General features: G+C 37.2%; 1 protein-coding gene and 1 non-coding gene across 2 annotated transcripts in view; both read right to left on the reverse strand.

Moving 5' to 3' along the window:
• Positions 1-14780, reverse strand: part of IPO7 (importin 7) — a 35465-nt gene that overhangs the window by 4605 nt on the left and 16080 nt on the right. Inside the window, exons 9-24 of the mRNA XM_062494321.1 lie at positions 12907-13041; positions 12242-12341; positions 11118-11194; positions 10650-10766; positions 9798-9887; positions 9097-9262; positions 8190-8350; positions 7244-7372; positions 5482-5548; positions 5278-5403; positions 4923-5020; positions 3469-3564; positions 2520-2740; positions 2212-2417; positions 1666-1872; positions 1209-1325 (exon numbers count right to left, since the gene is read on the reverse strand). Coding sequence (XP_062350305.1) covers positions 1209-1325; positions 1666-1872; positions 2212-2417; positions 2520-2740; positions 3469-3564; positions 4923-5020; positions 5278-5403; positions 5482-5548; positions 7244-7372; positions 8190-8350; positions 9097-9262; positions 9798-9887; positions 10650-10766; positions 11118-11194; positions 12242-12341; positions 12907-13041 — 2113 coding nt within the window. The remainder of the gene's footprint in view (positions 1-1208; positions 1326-1665; positions 1873-2211; positions 2418-2519; positions 2741-3468; positions 3565-4922; positions 5021-5277; positions 5404-5481; positions 5549-7243; positions 7373-8189; positions 8351-9096; positions 9263-9797; positions 9888-10649; positions 10767-11117; positions 11195-12241; positions 12342-12906; positions 13042-14780) is intronic.
• On the reverse strand, positions 9423-9603 carry LOC134045880 (small nucleolar RNA SNORA23). The gene has a single exon (XR_009933337.1). It is a non-coding gene; the product is annotated as a small nucleolar RNA SNORA23 (small nucleolar RNA).

A 14780-nucleotide genomic window follows, 5' to 3' on the forward strand; every position in this document is an offset into this window, starting at 1 on the left:
GCTCATATTATCTAGCAAATCTGCATTTTGGCTCTGTTTCTTTGGAAATAGGCCAGAAAGATCTTGCCATGGCTAGTGGAGCATGGGAGGAGAATCCCTCATGGCTCCACAGAAGACAAATCTCTCAGCTTATGGAAATTCTTCTAAGCTACATTAATAAGGGAGAACTGTATTTCAAATCCTTCTAACAGGATGTCCCCATGTGCGGTGAATGGCCTAAATATAGTATCAGTGTGCTCTGATAGTAGGCAAAAATTTTCCATAAGGATCTGGTTGTTTAAATTAAACTTTACAACTTCTCTGAAAAAAACAGTACAAAGCAAACAAATAAATAAACACACACACCCCTCAAACTTTTTTTTGTCTCCATAAAATGCAGTTCATAATTACATCATTTAATATCTGCTGCTTGACAGGGGTCACAGTGAACCTGTATTTTATAACCATTAAAACTGGATCAGTCTGGACACAAACAAGCTTTGTGAGGTAATTTAGCCTATTCTCTCATAAAAACCACTTATTAAATGTGCATTCTTACTACCAATCTCTTTATTGAAAAATTTGTGAATTTCTGTTTCGAAACATCTGCAGCAATTGCTCATTAAGAGAGGATATGAGGCTGGACTGCTCCCTCAACATTTAGTCTTGACTTTAGAGTGTGATAGATGTTGGCTTTCACTCTAAAGGGAACGCTTAGAAAAAAAAGATAAACATTTTACAGATTTAAAAATCTGTATTATCTGTAATATTTAATAGGCTTAATAATGTGGCTTTACAGACAGTACTACTTCTATAATTTAGTATTCTCCCACCCACATAATCCTTGTCTATCCCAGCTGGACTACATCACATCTCAGGAAATAATTTATCAGCCACTTGATGTGTTTGTTAACATACCTGGAGTTCATCTACCTCCAGGTAATCAAATCAATTGTTTCCAAATCCAAGCAATTAGGACAAATACGCTTTTATTTCCTTGGCCACCTCCCCAAGTGTTTCTACCATTCCTCCCACTTGTGGTATTGCCACCCAGTTTGTGCATTGAGGCTTTGTGACCTGACAATTTTAAGAGATTTCAAACAACCCTGTTTTGCTGGAGACATTATCAGGCTTGAATTAGAGGCCATTTCTGTTTTATGCTTCTTGAGCCCAGCAGGGCATTCCCAAAGCAAAAGGAGGCAATTACTGCTATGAAGGGGTGCAAATACCGTGTGCTGCCCGCCGCTGATCTGCCAGGGTCGCTATGTCCTGCAGCTGCTTCCTTTGTTCTTCATTAAGGCCCTGTGTCAAAGCCTGGTACCACGCGGGGTTACGGTTCTGAATTGCTGCAGCAGAAAGGAAAGTGTTGATTAGAATGTTCTAGAACTCAAACCTTACTCTCTCACTACCATTTTAATCAGAGTAATATTCTGTTATGGTTACATAATTCAAGACATTTGAATGCTCCTACAGCTTCTGGCCTCTTCCCTACCACTGTAAATTTATTCAAGCATCTCCCTCTGCTCTGAAAGTTTAATGATGGCATCTCCTTTCCAAAGAAAGAAATGGTTCAAGCACATATTGGAAAGCCCCTTGGGAAGTTTTGAACATATTCTAGTTTACAACAGTTTTCAACTAAACTTGAAATGTAACTTGTTGGCCAGGAAAAGAAATGCAGTTACTTACTCTGAAAAATTGTTTTAAATATCTGATATTCATCAATAGGGTTGTCTTCATCATCAATAATTGTGGAATAGCCTTCCAAAGCAGTCTCTTCAGCATCATCTTCTTCCCAGTCTTCATCATCTCCATCTTCACCTGCCTGTTTTGCTAGAATTTCTAGATATTCTTGACCATCTTCATCAATGTCATCTTCATCACTCCCCAGCTCCTCTGAGTTAATTATAACAAAAAAGGGTTTATCTTGAGAACAGCAAGAACAATTCTTTAGAAATGTGGCTAATTGGATAAAACGGGCAGTGGAAGTGATAACAATACAGTGCAGGCTGGAAAGGGGGGAGCTCATTTAACTCAGCACTGGAAGTCGGTTTTTAAGAGGGAGTGGAGAGTAAGTCAGATGCACTTAAAATCTGTCAAAAGATGTCCAGTGTTCTACTACAGAGCTTCATTTCTGGAATTAGGGTACTCAGAAGAATTCCACAAAGGAACTCAGTATCTCCATGAGAAAAAAATGAAACATACAAAACAACATCAAAGGCTCCATCTCCATACCTGTTTCTTCATCTTCTTCAGCTTCGTCATCATCATCACTGTCATTTTCATGCTCTGCATGACAGGCATATGCTCTTTTCAATCCATTAAATAAAAGGATAAAAGCTGGCAGGATCTGTCCAGCAACTTGATTTAAAACTTGTGGTATTTGCTCCAGATCAATAAGAGCACACAAGCCAAGCACACACATCTTTCTGTCATGAAGTCTACAAAACAGAAGAGGAGAGTTGCATGTTTTGTCATGATTTACAAGCAGGTCATACACAGGTCTATCACAGATAATCATCTCCAGAAGTACAAACACTTACCCCAGGAAACAGTCCACGTCATTAAGCCACTGAGTTATGAAGTGATTGGTGACAGGCTCCACATTGTTGGGGAAACGAAGATTTTCCAATGTGTTTAATAGTAAATGAGGATTGTAATACAAAGCAGCTATGGCAACCTGGAGGCACATGGTTCGCAGTTCACTGGTTTTCACTTCTCTGGTCAGTCTCTCCAAGGCAGCTTCCACAAACAAGGGTATGCACTGGACAGTGAGAACATTACACACTCAGCAATCAAAAATAAAACTTGTCCTTCTGTACTTCAACCGTGTGGCACACAAACACAGATGGCATAAAATTGAGTCATTTTTAATTGACAGCAGAAGTCAGATACAAAGATGAAATGAAAATGTGAAAATATTTAATCACATGGATTTTGTGACATCCTGCACAGCAAATGTGACTTCTGGTTCTATAATCTTCTGTATTAAAAATGGAAAATAGAGAAAATGTGTACACTAGGAAGCCCAGAAAAATCAACTTAATCATCTCTCAAATTCCAACTGCCATATGTGCATAATGAAGTCCCTGGTCCCTCTATTACATCGATTTGGATTCTAGGAACTTCATTTTCATTCCTCATTATTTTAAAGATATGAGCTTTGAAATGATTCTATTCTTGAGCGAGAATAATTTTCATTAAATATTCTCTAGAATTAACTTAGAATGCAATTAATCAACTTTTTAGAACCAAGATGCTCCTGAAGTGGCACTCTTCCAGACTCATGAAAACACCATAGTTTTGCAGTGTCCTAAATTCTGGAGCCAAAGCGTGCAGGAACTCTCTGCAGCTCTGTCAGTGAGTAACACTGAAGTACTACAGGCTGCACCACATGAAGTGCTCATAACAAAACTCAACACATAATCAATTCATACTACACAATGAAGTATTTTAAAAGTATTAGTTTTAGCAACCAAAGTTGTTACCAACCTGATCAATGCCACGCCCTTTACACTGAAGAATAATTACTTCTAACAGCTTTGCTGCATGACATTCTGCATCTTCTCCAGCAACTCCTGTAAGGACCTGAAACACAAACATTACTGGTGGTGTATCCCCTCAAGGAATATTCTCTATAGACTGCTTTGCTTTGAAAAGCTGGTATGAATTTACCCCTTTTACCAATGCAAGCATAAACAGCCATCAGTGAAGCTGCCAGATCTACAGCAAAGGCTCAGTGTGACCACTAGAGATTGAAAACTGCTGCAAGTGGACAAAACTAACCTACATGAATAAATATTCAAGCTCTCTATGGATGCTGAACCTACCACAGTTACTGTAAAAGCATCAGCTGTCATTTTGCCAAGGGTTATTTCCATACACAAAAGAAAAACTTGTCTTAAGCATTAATGTACTGAATTTAGTAGAAGTTTTATTTACAAAAATGAGATATTCAGTGGAAGACCATGCAATACCTAAAACATGTGTTAAAATCCACTGTGCTCAGCTGACAACAATCACTAAGTGGTCATCGCAGGCTAATTTTATATATAACATTCCAAGAAATTACAAACACCCCAAACTGGCCTGGTTGCAACATCTTTTCAAACAAAGGCCAGCAAGAGTTATTCACTAGTATTTATAGAATACTGAAATGGTTAGTCACTGTAATATTTAAACATCTTCAAAAGAATTACTCAGGAAATACCATGGGCAGCACAGCTGACAGCTCACCAAAGCTCTTATATAGACAACACACCCCATATACAGGAGTGGAGAACTGAAATGCCCACATACTACTATTAGAGATGATAAAACATTAACACTCATATTATAAAAAAGTATTCCTTTCCTCACATGGTGCTAACACTCTGGAAAGCTGCATATTGTACATTTTGACTGGACAAAGAAAGTAGAATACAGAAACCCTGCCCAAAAGTGCTTGATCAGAGTCAGACGAACTGAATTCTGCTCCCAGCTTTCACCACTGATGTGGCACCAACTTGGGAAAATAACTTGCTATTCCTGCCCCTTCACCTCCATCCCTACACCACTTGTTTACCTAACAGGTGTCAGACGTTCAGCACATATACAGCATGTGTATCCTAGCCATGGTGAGGGTACAAATCCCAGAAGAAAGAATCCACCTACCTTTTGCAACCTGTCTTGCATGCCCAGAAGTACAGAAGTGTATTGCACCAAACCTGCTTTGTTTATCCTGCTTTTACTGTGTACTATTTATTTTTCCCTTCTGCCAAAGGCATATATCTGAAATTTTGATGCAATCTCCTTAAATTTAAATTTGGTGAATCTTAGAGGATGCTAGATAGCAAAATGCATTAGAGACCAGATGTCAAAAGCTGCTGTGGAAAAAAAGTACCCAGTTTAACACTATTATTTCTTCAGAGATGGCAGGTTTTGTTACCACACAGGAATCTACTCACCTTCTTGCACATACTGTAGATCATTTCAAGATATTTTGTGTCTGACAGAAGTGTATCTGTATCAACAGTAACATAATTATGCAAGAGAGGCATCATATCTGTATTAAAAAGAAGGATGATTACAATTACTATTAAAATCAGGTTGAAATCTGTGTATTAATAATTACAGTTTTTGCTTAGTTAAGTGTGTAAGTTCCAGGTACCTTAACAAAACAAGTCTGGTAGCAGCAACAGCAAAATAAAAATACTTCTAAGTGTAACCTCACTTGAGGGTTTTCCTAACATTTCAGTCATGATGTAATTAATTGTATGGATGAAATCACATCCATGAAACCATCTGATTTATCTTACTTACCAGTAAAATAATCAAAACCATCCTGCTGGAAGACTTCAAAAACAAGAGGAAGAAGCTGCCACATTTGTGCAGAAACCTGTTGGCAGGTCAGACTATGAGCCAAGGAAAAGATCTCCTCGTAGAACTCTAGAACAAACAGAATCTAGGTAAATATAATGCCAATCCCATGCACTTTTAGAATTAAGCCAGCAGAAGTACAAATACCTAATACATGCTGCTGCAAAACTGTTCCAATCACTTGCAAACATATTCCTTCCAGCTGCTGGGTAATCTGAAGAAAATTTAAAAATTAAAATGACAGGTAAGGACTATTTTCAATACTTCAGAGTTGAAATTAATTAAACACATTTTAAAATTTGTAAAAGCAGTTTCTATATATATAATATAGTTTTAAAGAACGATTAGATATATCTCACATTTTAGTGCTCTTACTAAATGCACTGCTCTTACTAAATGTGTAAGAGCAGCACTGAGCTAGCTAAGGATTTGTGAGATAGCTTTCAATACAAGGTGTTTTTTGAGTATTGGAAGAATCTCATTATAGGGTATCCTTTAAAAAGAAAAGCCTGACTAATCCTATGTGTCCATTCAGTCCCATTAAAACACTGTAAAGCAAATAAACATACATACATACATACATACATACATATATATATATATATATATATATATATATATATATATATATATAAAGAGTGAACAATGGAAATCACAGGAGGTATTTCCTGTTCCAGAAAAATTAAAACCAAAAAAACTCCCCAAAAAATCCCAAATACCAAACCACTTGCCAAACCTAGCTTAGGATGTTCATCTGGTATGGAGACCATCAGTCTAAATGCTGCTCCTACAGATTCAGTCAGTGTTCCAAATTACTACATATTAGTCCATGGAATAGCTAACAAAACAGTTATTAAGCTGTTGAAGGCACTCACCTTGCACAGGGACAAGTAAAGGCTGAGTTTCTGGTCTTAGCTATGCAGAACAGGATTTGAAACTAACCTGCTAAATACCTTATCTCTTGGAACATTGCTCATCCTGTGAGAGGTGTCTCTAAATATAAATGTTTAATGGTCAACATTTTCAAACTGAGTTCCTCAGGACTAGCATATTGTTACACAGACTTTTAATTTAGAAGGCAAGGATTTGCTGACAAAAACAAGTACATGAAAAGCTTGATGAGCAGCTCTAGCAACAAGTAAATGAGCTGAGCTGGTCCTTGGTTTATTGTGTGGCAGCACTAAATTCTGCCCTTGGGAATTTGTATGCTGCTGCTTCTTTAGTAAAGTCTTCAGAGCCCTACAGTTTATTACCGAACCCTTTAGTCACTAAAAAACTATAATGTATTTATTAAAAAAGTGTAGCTGACTTTGTCAAGAAAGATTTTAATCAGAAATAGTATCTTTTGAATTGGCTGTACTCTGGACAGAAGTGGCTCCATTCAGTACACCAAAATAAAATGACAGGAGTTTTAATCCCAAAGGAAAATTCTCCAGGGCAGATGAGGCAGGTGAAATCCCCCATCTCCAAGCACAGCCACAAGAGCTGTATTTACCCACATTGATTCTGTCACAGAGAGCAAACCCAGTCAGCAGAGTCAATGTTCGGAGCTATGTGAAGCTTTATCTGTTTTGTTTGAAGGGCAGACCTCATCAAATCAGATGTGTGTTTCCAGCTGAGCTGACAGAGTTCCACCTGCTACAGAAACACTGCTTCTAACTATGTGAACAAGAAGCTGGATTCTTACAGGAAATACTGTGGCAATATTTCTACTCCATTACTGCATACATTGCATTAGTAAAGTGACATACTCTGTTAAACATGGCTACGGCATAAGTACTTCACTGTTTTCTGTTTTAATATCTTTAAAGGACAGTTTTTCAGGTACCAATGCCAGGAACACTACACCTATAGAAGACTTACAGTGTTCTTAGACATTGATACCAGCTTTAAAGTAATTTTTACTTACTTCCTTGTGATCTTCAACTACACTGAGAAGTGTATCGATAGTATTCAAGATTCCCATTGCTGTCACTGCTTTGTCATCACTGCCCTCTTCATCTGGACCAGTTTGGATCACCTGGTTAAATGTCATTGCCTGCACGTAACAGCAGAACAACCCACAAAGATGTCATTAAATTCTGAAAGTCTGGCATTCTACACAATTTCAGAAGGACTTCTGCTGAGAAAACATGTACAAATAAAAGCAGGTGACTGCTTGGCTCCAGAATTGCTTTTCAGGATGATAGAATTTGAATGTTAAGCCATTGGAGCTCTCACCTTTTATCTACTCATGAACAAAAACATAGAAATGACAGTATGCCCCATGCAAAAGAATACATTTTCCCTTGGTAATCTCTGACACAAGGTTTCCTCAGCAGCTGAACTGGACTGGAACACTTGGCAGGCATTCTGAAAGAGGACATGCTAAAAATTCCATTTTAACTCCAAGGGCCTTTAATAGGGAAGCACTGAGCTGACCTCTGCTTTTGCAACCATTAATACAACTTGCTAGATATGGCCATTCAAGGTCTGAATCTCTCCTGCAGATTCAACTTTATTTTCACACCAAACTTTTTATTTAAAATCTACTCTTTATTATTTTAAAATCTAAGTGACATTTTAGAGACTACATAAAATGTGCTACAAATTTCATTATTCCCACTATCAGAAGGAAATATGCAAAGATTTTGCAAACATTTCCAGAATTGTTCTTAGAAATTTCCTCTCAGTCTAAGTTATGAAGCCACTTCTGGTGAAAAACTATTTAAATGTAGAAGAAAATTACTTGTATCAATGCACTTGAACAGACTGGAGTAACAAGAGCTATTAATTGACGGTCAAACTCAACTATCAATTTTAAATACCAATCTTTCCCGTATTAAACATCTTCCCAAGCCACCGTAAAGTCTCACCAAATGCTGTGTCATTTCTACTGCAATTGGGGTAACTTCTTCACTATATTCACAGATCATCTTCTGAATCACATTAGTAAGATCATCATTTTCAGTCTCTCTTATAATATGAAGCAAAGCTTGCATTACAGGTCTAATGAATGGAGTAATATATTCTTTAGCTGTAAAACAGGTGGAAGGTTCAAATTAACATTCTTAGAAAACCACAGATCAGTATAAGAACCTCAGCCTCATAGAACTTTATTTAGTGCTCCAGCATTAACACGCCAAAACCATGGGTCATATAAATCATTACAGCAATCTTACCATTCAGAACAAACTTCTAGTAATATATAACAAGAGGATCAAAATTTAAGTATAAAAACCAGAGCTCTGTGGTCTGAATTCCTAAAATGCAAGACTACTGATCATGCAAATGTTCATTGAATGGGAATGGGTACATATACACCTTCGTCAATTAAGTATTAAATATGTAATTTATATTTGCTTTGTGGCTTTTGTGCCAGCTTCAGGAATGCTAAGCCATGTAAAACCTGCCTAGATCAAGACAGCCTTTGTTTTTTCCCTTTAAATAAATATTAACATGAATGAATATATGCAAAGACAGATATTGCCACTGTTTTCCTGATTTAATTATTAGGTGCTATAAACCTGGATTTACTGTACCATGAAGCTCTTGTTTACAACGTTTTAACAATCATAATGTCTTAAAATGTTAAAATGCAATTTACTGTATAATTAAAAAAATTAAAACTTTTCAAACTGAAAAATTATAGTAAATGATTACAAGTTAAAATTGCAAGAGGGAAATTATCATCAGGGAAGAAGAGAACAAGTCTGCCTGAACATCACAAAGTTAACACCTCTTCCATTAAAGCTTCCTGTAGCTGTAAGAAAGGGCTCCTACCTTTCTCTTGATTACTGATGAGAACTTGAAGAGCTATGGCAGCTTCCACTTTCACAGGCATTTCCCTATCATCTATCAGACACCGTCTCGTGAGTTCTAAGGCTGTCTGGAGATTCTGGTCACTTTTAAATTTGACTTCACAGAAATAATGAAGAACCCAGCAAGCCTAAAAAAAAAAAAAAAAAAAGAAACTTTGAAGAAATTCAGAGCTGCAAAACCTGCAAACACCATTACCAACTGATTGTATACCCATAACCTACACAAATTGTTGAATCTGAGGTGCAACTCCTGTTGAATAAAGATACTGCAAGACTTTTCAGTGATGAAAATGTTTGAGAGTGTGGAGGCTGGTCAGTGGGAGACTGTCCTTCAGACATCACTGGACCAGTACTATGATCTCAGGTTCATCTTTGGCCACAGGTTTTGTGTGAGCAGTACAGTCTATGTGCAAAACACACACAGACCCTACCACCAGACACAGATGGGGAACTGTGCACACAATGCTGCAGCCATTTCAAAACTACACAGGGGCTGTCTATAATCACATGGAAAAACTGGTACTCGTCCCTGGAATAAGTGTACAATTTGTCATGAAAAAGGTGCAGAGAGGAGAGCATCTGTGAGAGGGAAGAAGCTGAAGATTTCTGAATTCTTCAATCAGAACAGACAGTGTCTCTCACCAGTAAATGCCACTTTCTTACCCGTGCTCTCATGTAACCCAGCTCACTGCTGAAGAGAGGGAACACATGATTCTGCAACATATATTCCATCTGATCCTTATAGATCTTTTTCTGTCAAAATATGAAAGTACATCAGTTTAAAACTTGATATAAAAATCTATTTTTACCCCAGTAAATAAGTCACACATGATAAAGTGAGAAGAGTGTAACAAAATCCCCAGACTTAACTTATGCCTTTTTAAAAGTCAATTATGCAACAATGATCTCCTGTATTAGTGATTAAACTTGGATCCTACATGGATTTCAAAAATTTTCAGTCTTAATAGAGACACCCACAGCCATTTTTGACCCCAAGAGACACTTTTCAATTGGAGCACATTAGCATAAAAAGTAAAAACTGCTTAGAGCTGTTGATCAAATAGAAGTCTGTGCCATGCATCTATTTTGCTACCATTTTAACTGAGCAACATCACTAATTTCAATTTAATTTCTCTCTTCTATACACATAAACGAGTCATTTAAATAAACAGCCTCACTGGATGCATTTCTTCCTTCCTTCCACAAAAAAGGGAATGTGATTAATTGCAGCACAGAAATAATGTAGTAATAATTCTCACCAGAAGCACAGAATTTAAAGAAACTTAATAATCTGAACTTGTACATGACCTATAAAACTTTAGTAATTAAGTAATTAAGATGGCATGAAACCCACAACATTTAAGTTCAACAGCTTAAAAAAAGCCTGGAAGCAATTCAGAAACTTGTGAATTCAGAGCTATTTGCTTTTCTTCTAAGGCACTAAATGTTAGAGAAAGCATAGGAGGGGCAAGGAAAAAAAAGGATGAAAAGAACCACCAAATTTGTTCTGCTTACTTTTAGGAGAATTTCAGCCAAAGAACCAATCATATGTAAAGCACCATCTTTCTTTCGAGGATCAGCATTTGGCTCCGTAAGGATTTGATAACAAAAGCCCATTGTCTTCTGCAGGACCTAGATTACATGTAAGGTTAGTCAAAGTATTCCAGTCAATCATCCCAGCAACCATTCTCTGTGCTCTGAAATGCTACAATATCAAATAGCCTGCTTCAAGTCTGGAATATGGGCAATGTTTTATGTCTTTGTTATAAACATACAATATTCTATCAAGAACAGGTCCTAGGAGAATCTGCAAATACAAAAATCATAAATAGTGCAAAATAAATTTCAAATTTCAAATTTTAGCATACTATGATGTAAGAGCAGGAAAGTAAAACGTTTATTAATAGCTCTTTCTTTCTTTTTAATTAGCAAATAAACTGAATTTAGCCAGTGGTATTTCAGTATAATCCTTGAACAGCTTACCTCTTTCCTTTTACTACAGGATGTAAAGAGTAATGTCTGAGCAGCAGTTGTTGGAGAAATGAAGTCTTCAAATACATCTGTTAAGTAACATTGGAACAGTTATATATTTCAGTCCTTCACTATAGCTCCTGATCCCAATGTATTTAAATGAAAAAAGAGCACACTTCAGGTGGTTAATTCATGCTTTCTTGCTACAGATATTTCAAGACCAGAGAGTAACATGTGGTTGGATACATATATTTCATGTTTTTCATGATGACTCCCTCTACATGTCTCATAAGTTCTATGTCACTTATTTTTAAAATAAATCTTTTGTAACAATAGAAGTAGACACAACAGTCAAGTTTTGACATGGATGTTATTTGCTCTACAGGCCAGTACACGAAACTAATGGGTTAAAAAATGCTCAGTTTCTCGTTTCTCTGCAGAAGAGGATTATCAGAGCCTTGTGTAATACCTGTCATGTTTACAGGTATGCCTGTGACCTGAGGGATAAAAACTCCCAAACCCCTCAAGATTCCTTGTTCAAGCCACATAAACATTTCTAGTGGATGGAAGAATTTGTTCAGGGAGTCTGAAGGCTATTTTTTTTTTTTTTTGTTCCCAGCCTCAGAGGACTGCACAGGCTTAGAGTAAACCCCAACAAAGTAGCAGAGCACAGGAGGTGAAATAGGACGTCTGGAATGCCAGGCTTACTCCATAATGTGTCATTTACCACTGGGGTAAATCTGCTCTGAACTGTGCAATAGGTGAAATTCCCTAAGAAATCCAGGGCCTGAAATATCTGCTGTAAGGCATAACCTTTAAATGACATTAAATTTATGTACTTCACAAGTTGTTAGCAAGACCAGGACTGTTCGACTTCTAACGAAAACTTTGTAACAGTAAAAATGAAATCTTTTACAAGTTTACAAATATCTGTGTCACTGTTGACTGTTGTATCCTCTCTCCTTTCCACCAGTATGTCCAAGTTAAGTGTATTAATGTCTATTATTTAATACACTGTGTTTCTCTCTCTCTGTTTTTTTTTTAGGTTAAAGCCATCTCTGTTTTCACAAAACCACCCCATAAAAATCCCACCTTTACGTGAAATCGTTTTTTAACATGAGATTTCAACCACTCACCAAATTTCATGCGGATATATTCATATGGATCTTCTTGCCAGAGCTCTTCATCAGCATCTGTGTAACACATCAATGGGAAAATAACATCTTGAATGATTCCCTGGAATAAAAAAAGATAGAAAACAGGTTAGCACTACTAATCAATCTCTGTATTCCATCCTGTATTTGACAGATTTTCTCCATCCCGTCACCTCTTCATATAAAATGGTAACATTCTAAAACTATTTGGATTTAGAGTGGATTTATGTGGCACTTCACAAAAAAGCAGATCTTTTGTAGTTAGATAGAGATACAATACAACAATTCTACAATCTAGGATATTAGACTGGCTTTGGATAATGGCATGTGGAAATGACTGAATGCCACAAATTCAGCATTTTACACCATCTGCAAATATGCTGTGTTGCTGTGTTAGATTGTAATCCTTATTAAATTAAAGCACAAAGGAGAGACAGCAATAAATTAGCTGTCTTTGTTCATGTTTCAAGGTAACCTTCGCTAAATTGGCTTCAACTCTTTCCACCAGCAATTTATAAGAGAAGTGCCTAAAATGTGAATTGTAGCAAGGCTGGAGACCCTGTACCGTAGGCTGACTGATGTAGTCTTACATGTAGTAATATAAAACTTCTGAGTCATTTCAGTATTAAACCCCAAAAATGGCTTACTTGAATATGAGGTTTGAGATTCTTCCAGGTGACTGCATGAGAGACTCCTTGATTGATGTAATTCAGTGTTTGCTGCAGAACTCTAGGAGCCATGTACTGCTTTTCCTTGTACTGATACAGCACCTTCAGCAACACCTAAGGAAATCAGATCTCATCAATAGCTTATACTGAGCACAGACCCTTTTCACCACAATTCTACCCTCACTCACAAGCCTACATAAGAAACCCTCAAAACTGAACAAAACCCCCATTTATTCATTAGGCTAAAATGGGTACTGACTAAGCCTTCTACCAAATGTCATTGTTAATTTTCTAAGACAATTTGCAGCTCATATTAGATGCTTGCACATCTTTAAAAAAATACCATCCTTTAATAACACAAACCATACATGCTAATTTACCACCAACACACCCCAGGGGGGCTTGCCCTCTGAGGTTTATTATTCCATCTTCACTCTTTGTGGGCAGAAATTCACACCCAGCCACTGGATCAGAACACTCCACACTCTCAGTCTACTGATCTCATAGCCACACAGCTGTGTGAGTCATGTGTGTGTGTGTAGAGTGATCCATCAGTCACTCCCTCTGGTTTTCTGGCCTCAATTCTTCTCCTGAGAAGTTCTTCTCATCCAGCAGTCCTCATAGGGATCTACCTGTGTTCAAGTCCATGGTTCTCCACAAATAAGGCCATGAAATGGACATGGGATCATGACCAGTAATTAAATTACAGCTCACAGGAGAGTTTTGCATGGGTAATGCAAAGGGAATTCCCCGTAGCCTGATCCAGGCCAGTGGAAATATTGCACCTTCAGAAGCAGCATCACTAACTGGAGAGAAATGGCAAATCCTATTTCCAGGGTTTCATGTAAGTTTTCACACAAAAGAAGCATTTTTTTAAAAATCCAAACCCAAAGGGGCCAGAAAGATACTGATCAGTCTGTAATATTACCAAAATAAAAATCTGAGGAAAACGAATGCTGCTGATACCATTTATTACACAAACACTGAAGTGTTTTTCCCAAAGGAATTGCTTTGCACTCCAGTTTAAGGAGGATGCACTCATTCATCAAAATATTCACTGCTTTACAAACAGTTTTAGGCTCTAGATGCTTTATCAGCTCCCAAAGTTTGAACTGCTTATGTTTGAAAACCTTCAGGATTTAGAGAGAAATTGCTGGTTGGTACCAACACCCGAGTACAAGGTTTGGGTCGCATCAGGTATTGAGTTTGAGAGAAGAGAGCAAAAGTTCAAACTTGCAGCTCTTTTGAGGACTATCCAAGAAGATGCATGTATTTTCATGATTCAGATGTAGTAGTTAAGATATATAAAAAAATAAGAAAATGTTTAAAAACTGCAGTGAACAAAACACCATGGACACTCACAGGCACAGAAAATAAAATTCTGTAACAATGCCAAGGAACTACAATCAGCAGTGTCCAACCAGGGCTTAGTTCTGGCTCACAAGAAGTATCTTGAGCAAAACAGCTGCTAACACAAGGGATAAATTCAGGACATTACAGCTAGGCAGCTCAGCCTGGTTCAGACAAGCCAAGAAAGTGTAGCAAAAATGAATGCTCAATTTACAGGAGATTTTTCTTCTCTTTTAGTTTGGAGGGGTGGGGGCGAATCAATGAGAAGTAATCAAGACAATAATATTAACAGTATACTTCAAGTTTATATTTGAACCACCTGTAGTCTCATGCCTTGCACTTATCTATTACTCTCTTACTAAAAGGGTGCAAACACTTTGGGAGAATAGAGAGAACTCAATGAAATGTATTATCCAAATTTGTATTCTTCAGTATTTCACAGTTTTCTGATTTCTGTTAAGAAACACATCCTGCTCAAAAATCTTCCAAAACATTTATTTGAC

This window comes from Cinclus cinclus, chromosome 6 (genome assembly GCF_963662255.1).
Source record: "Cinclus cinclus chromosome 6, bCinCin1.1, whole genome shotgun sequence".
NCBI lineage: Eukaryota > Metazoa > Chordata > Aves > Passeriformes > Cinclidae > Cinclus > Cinclus cinclus.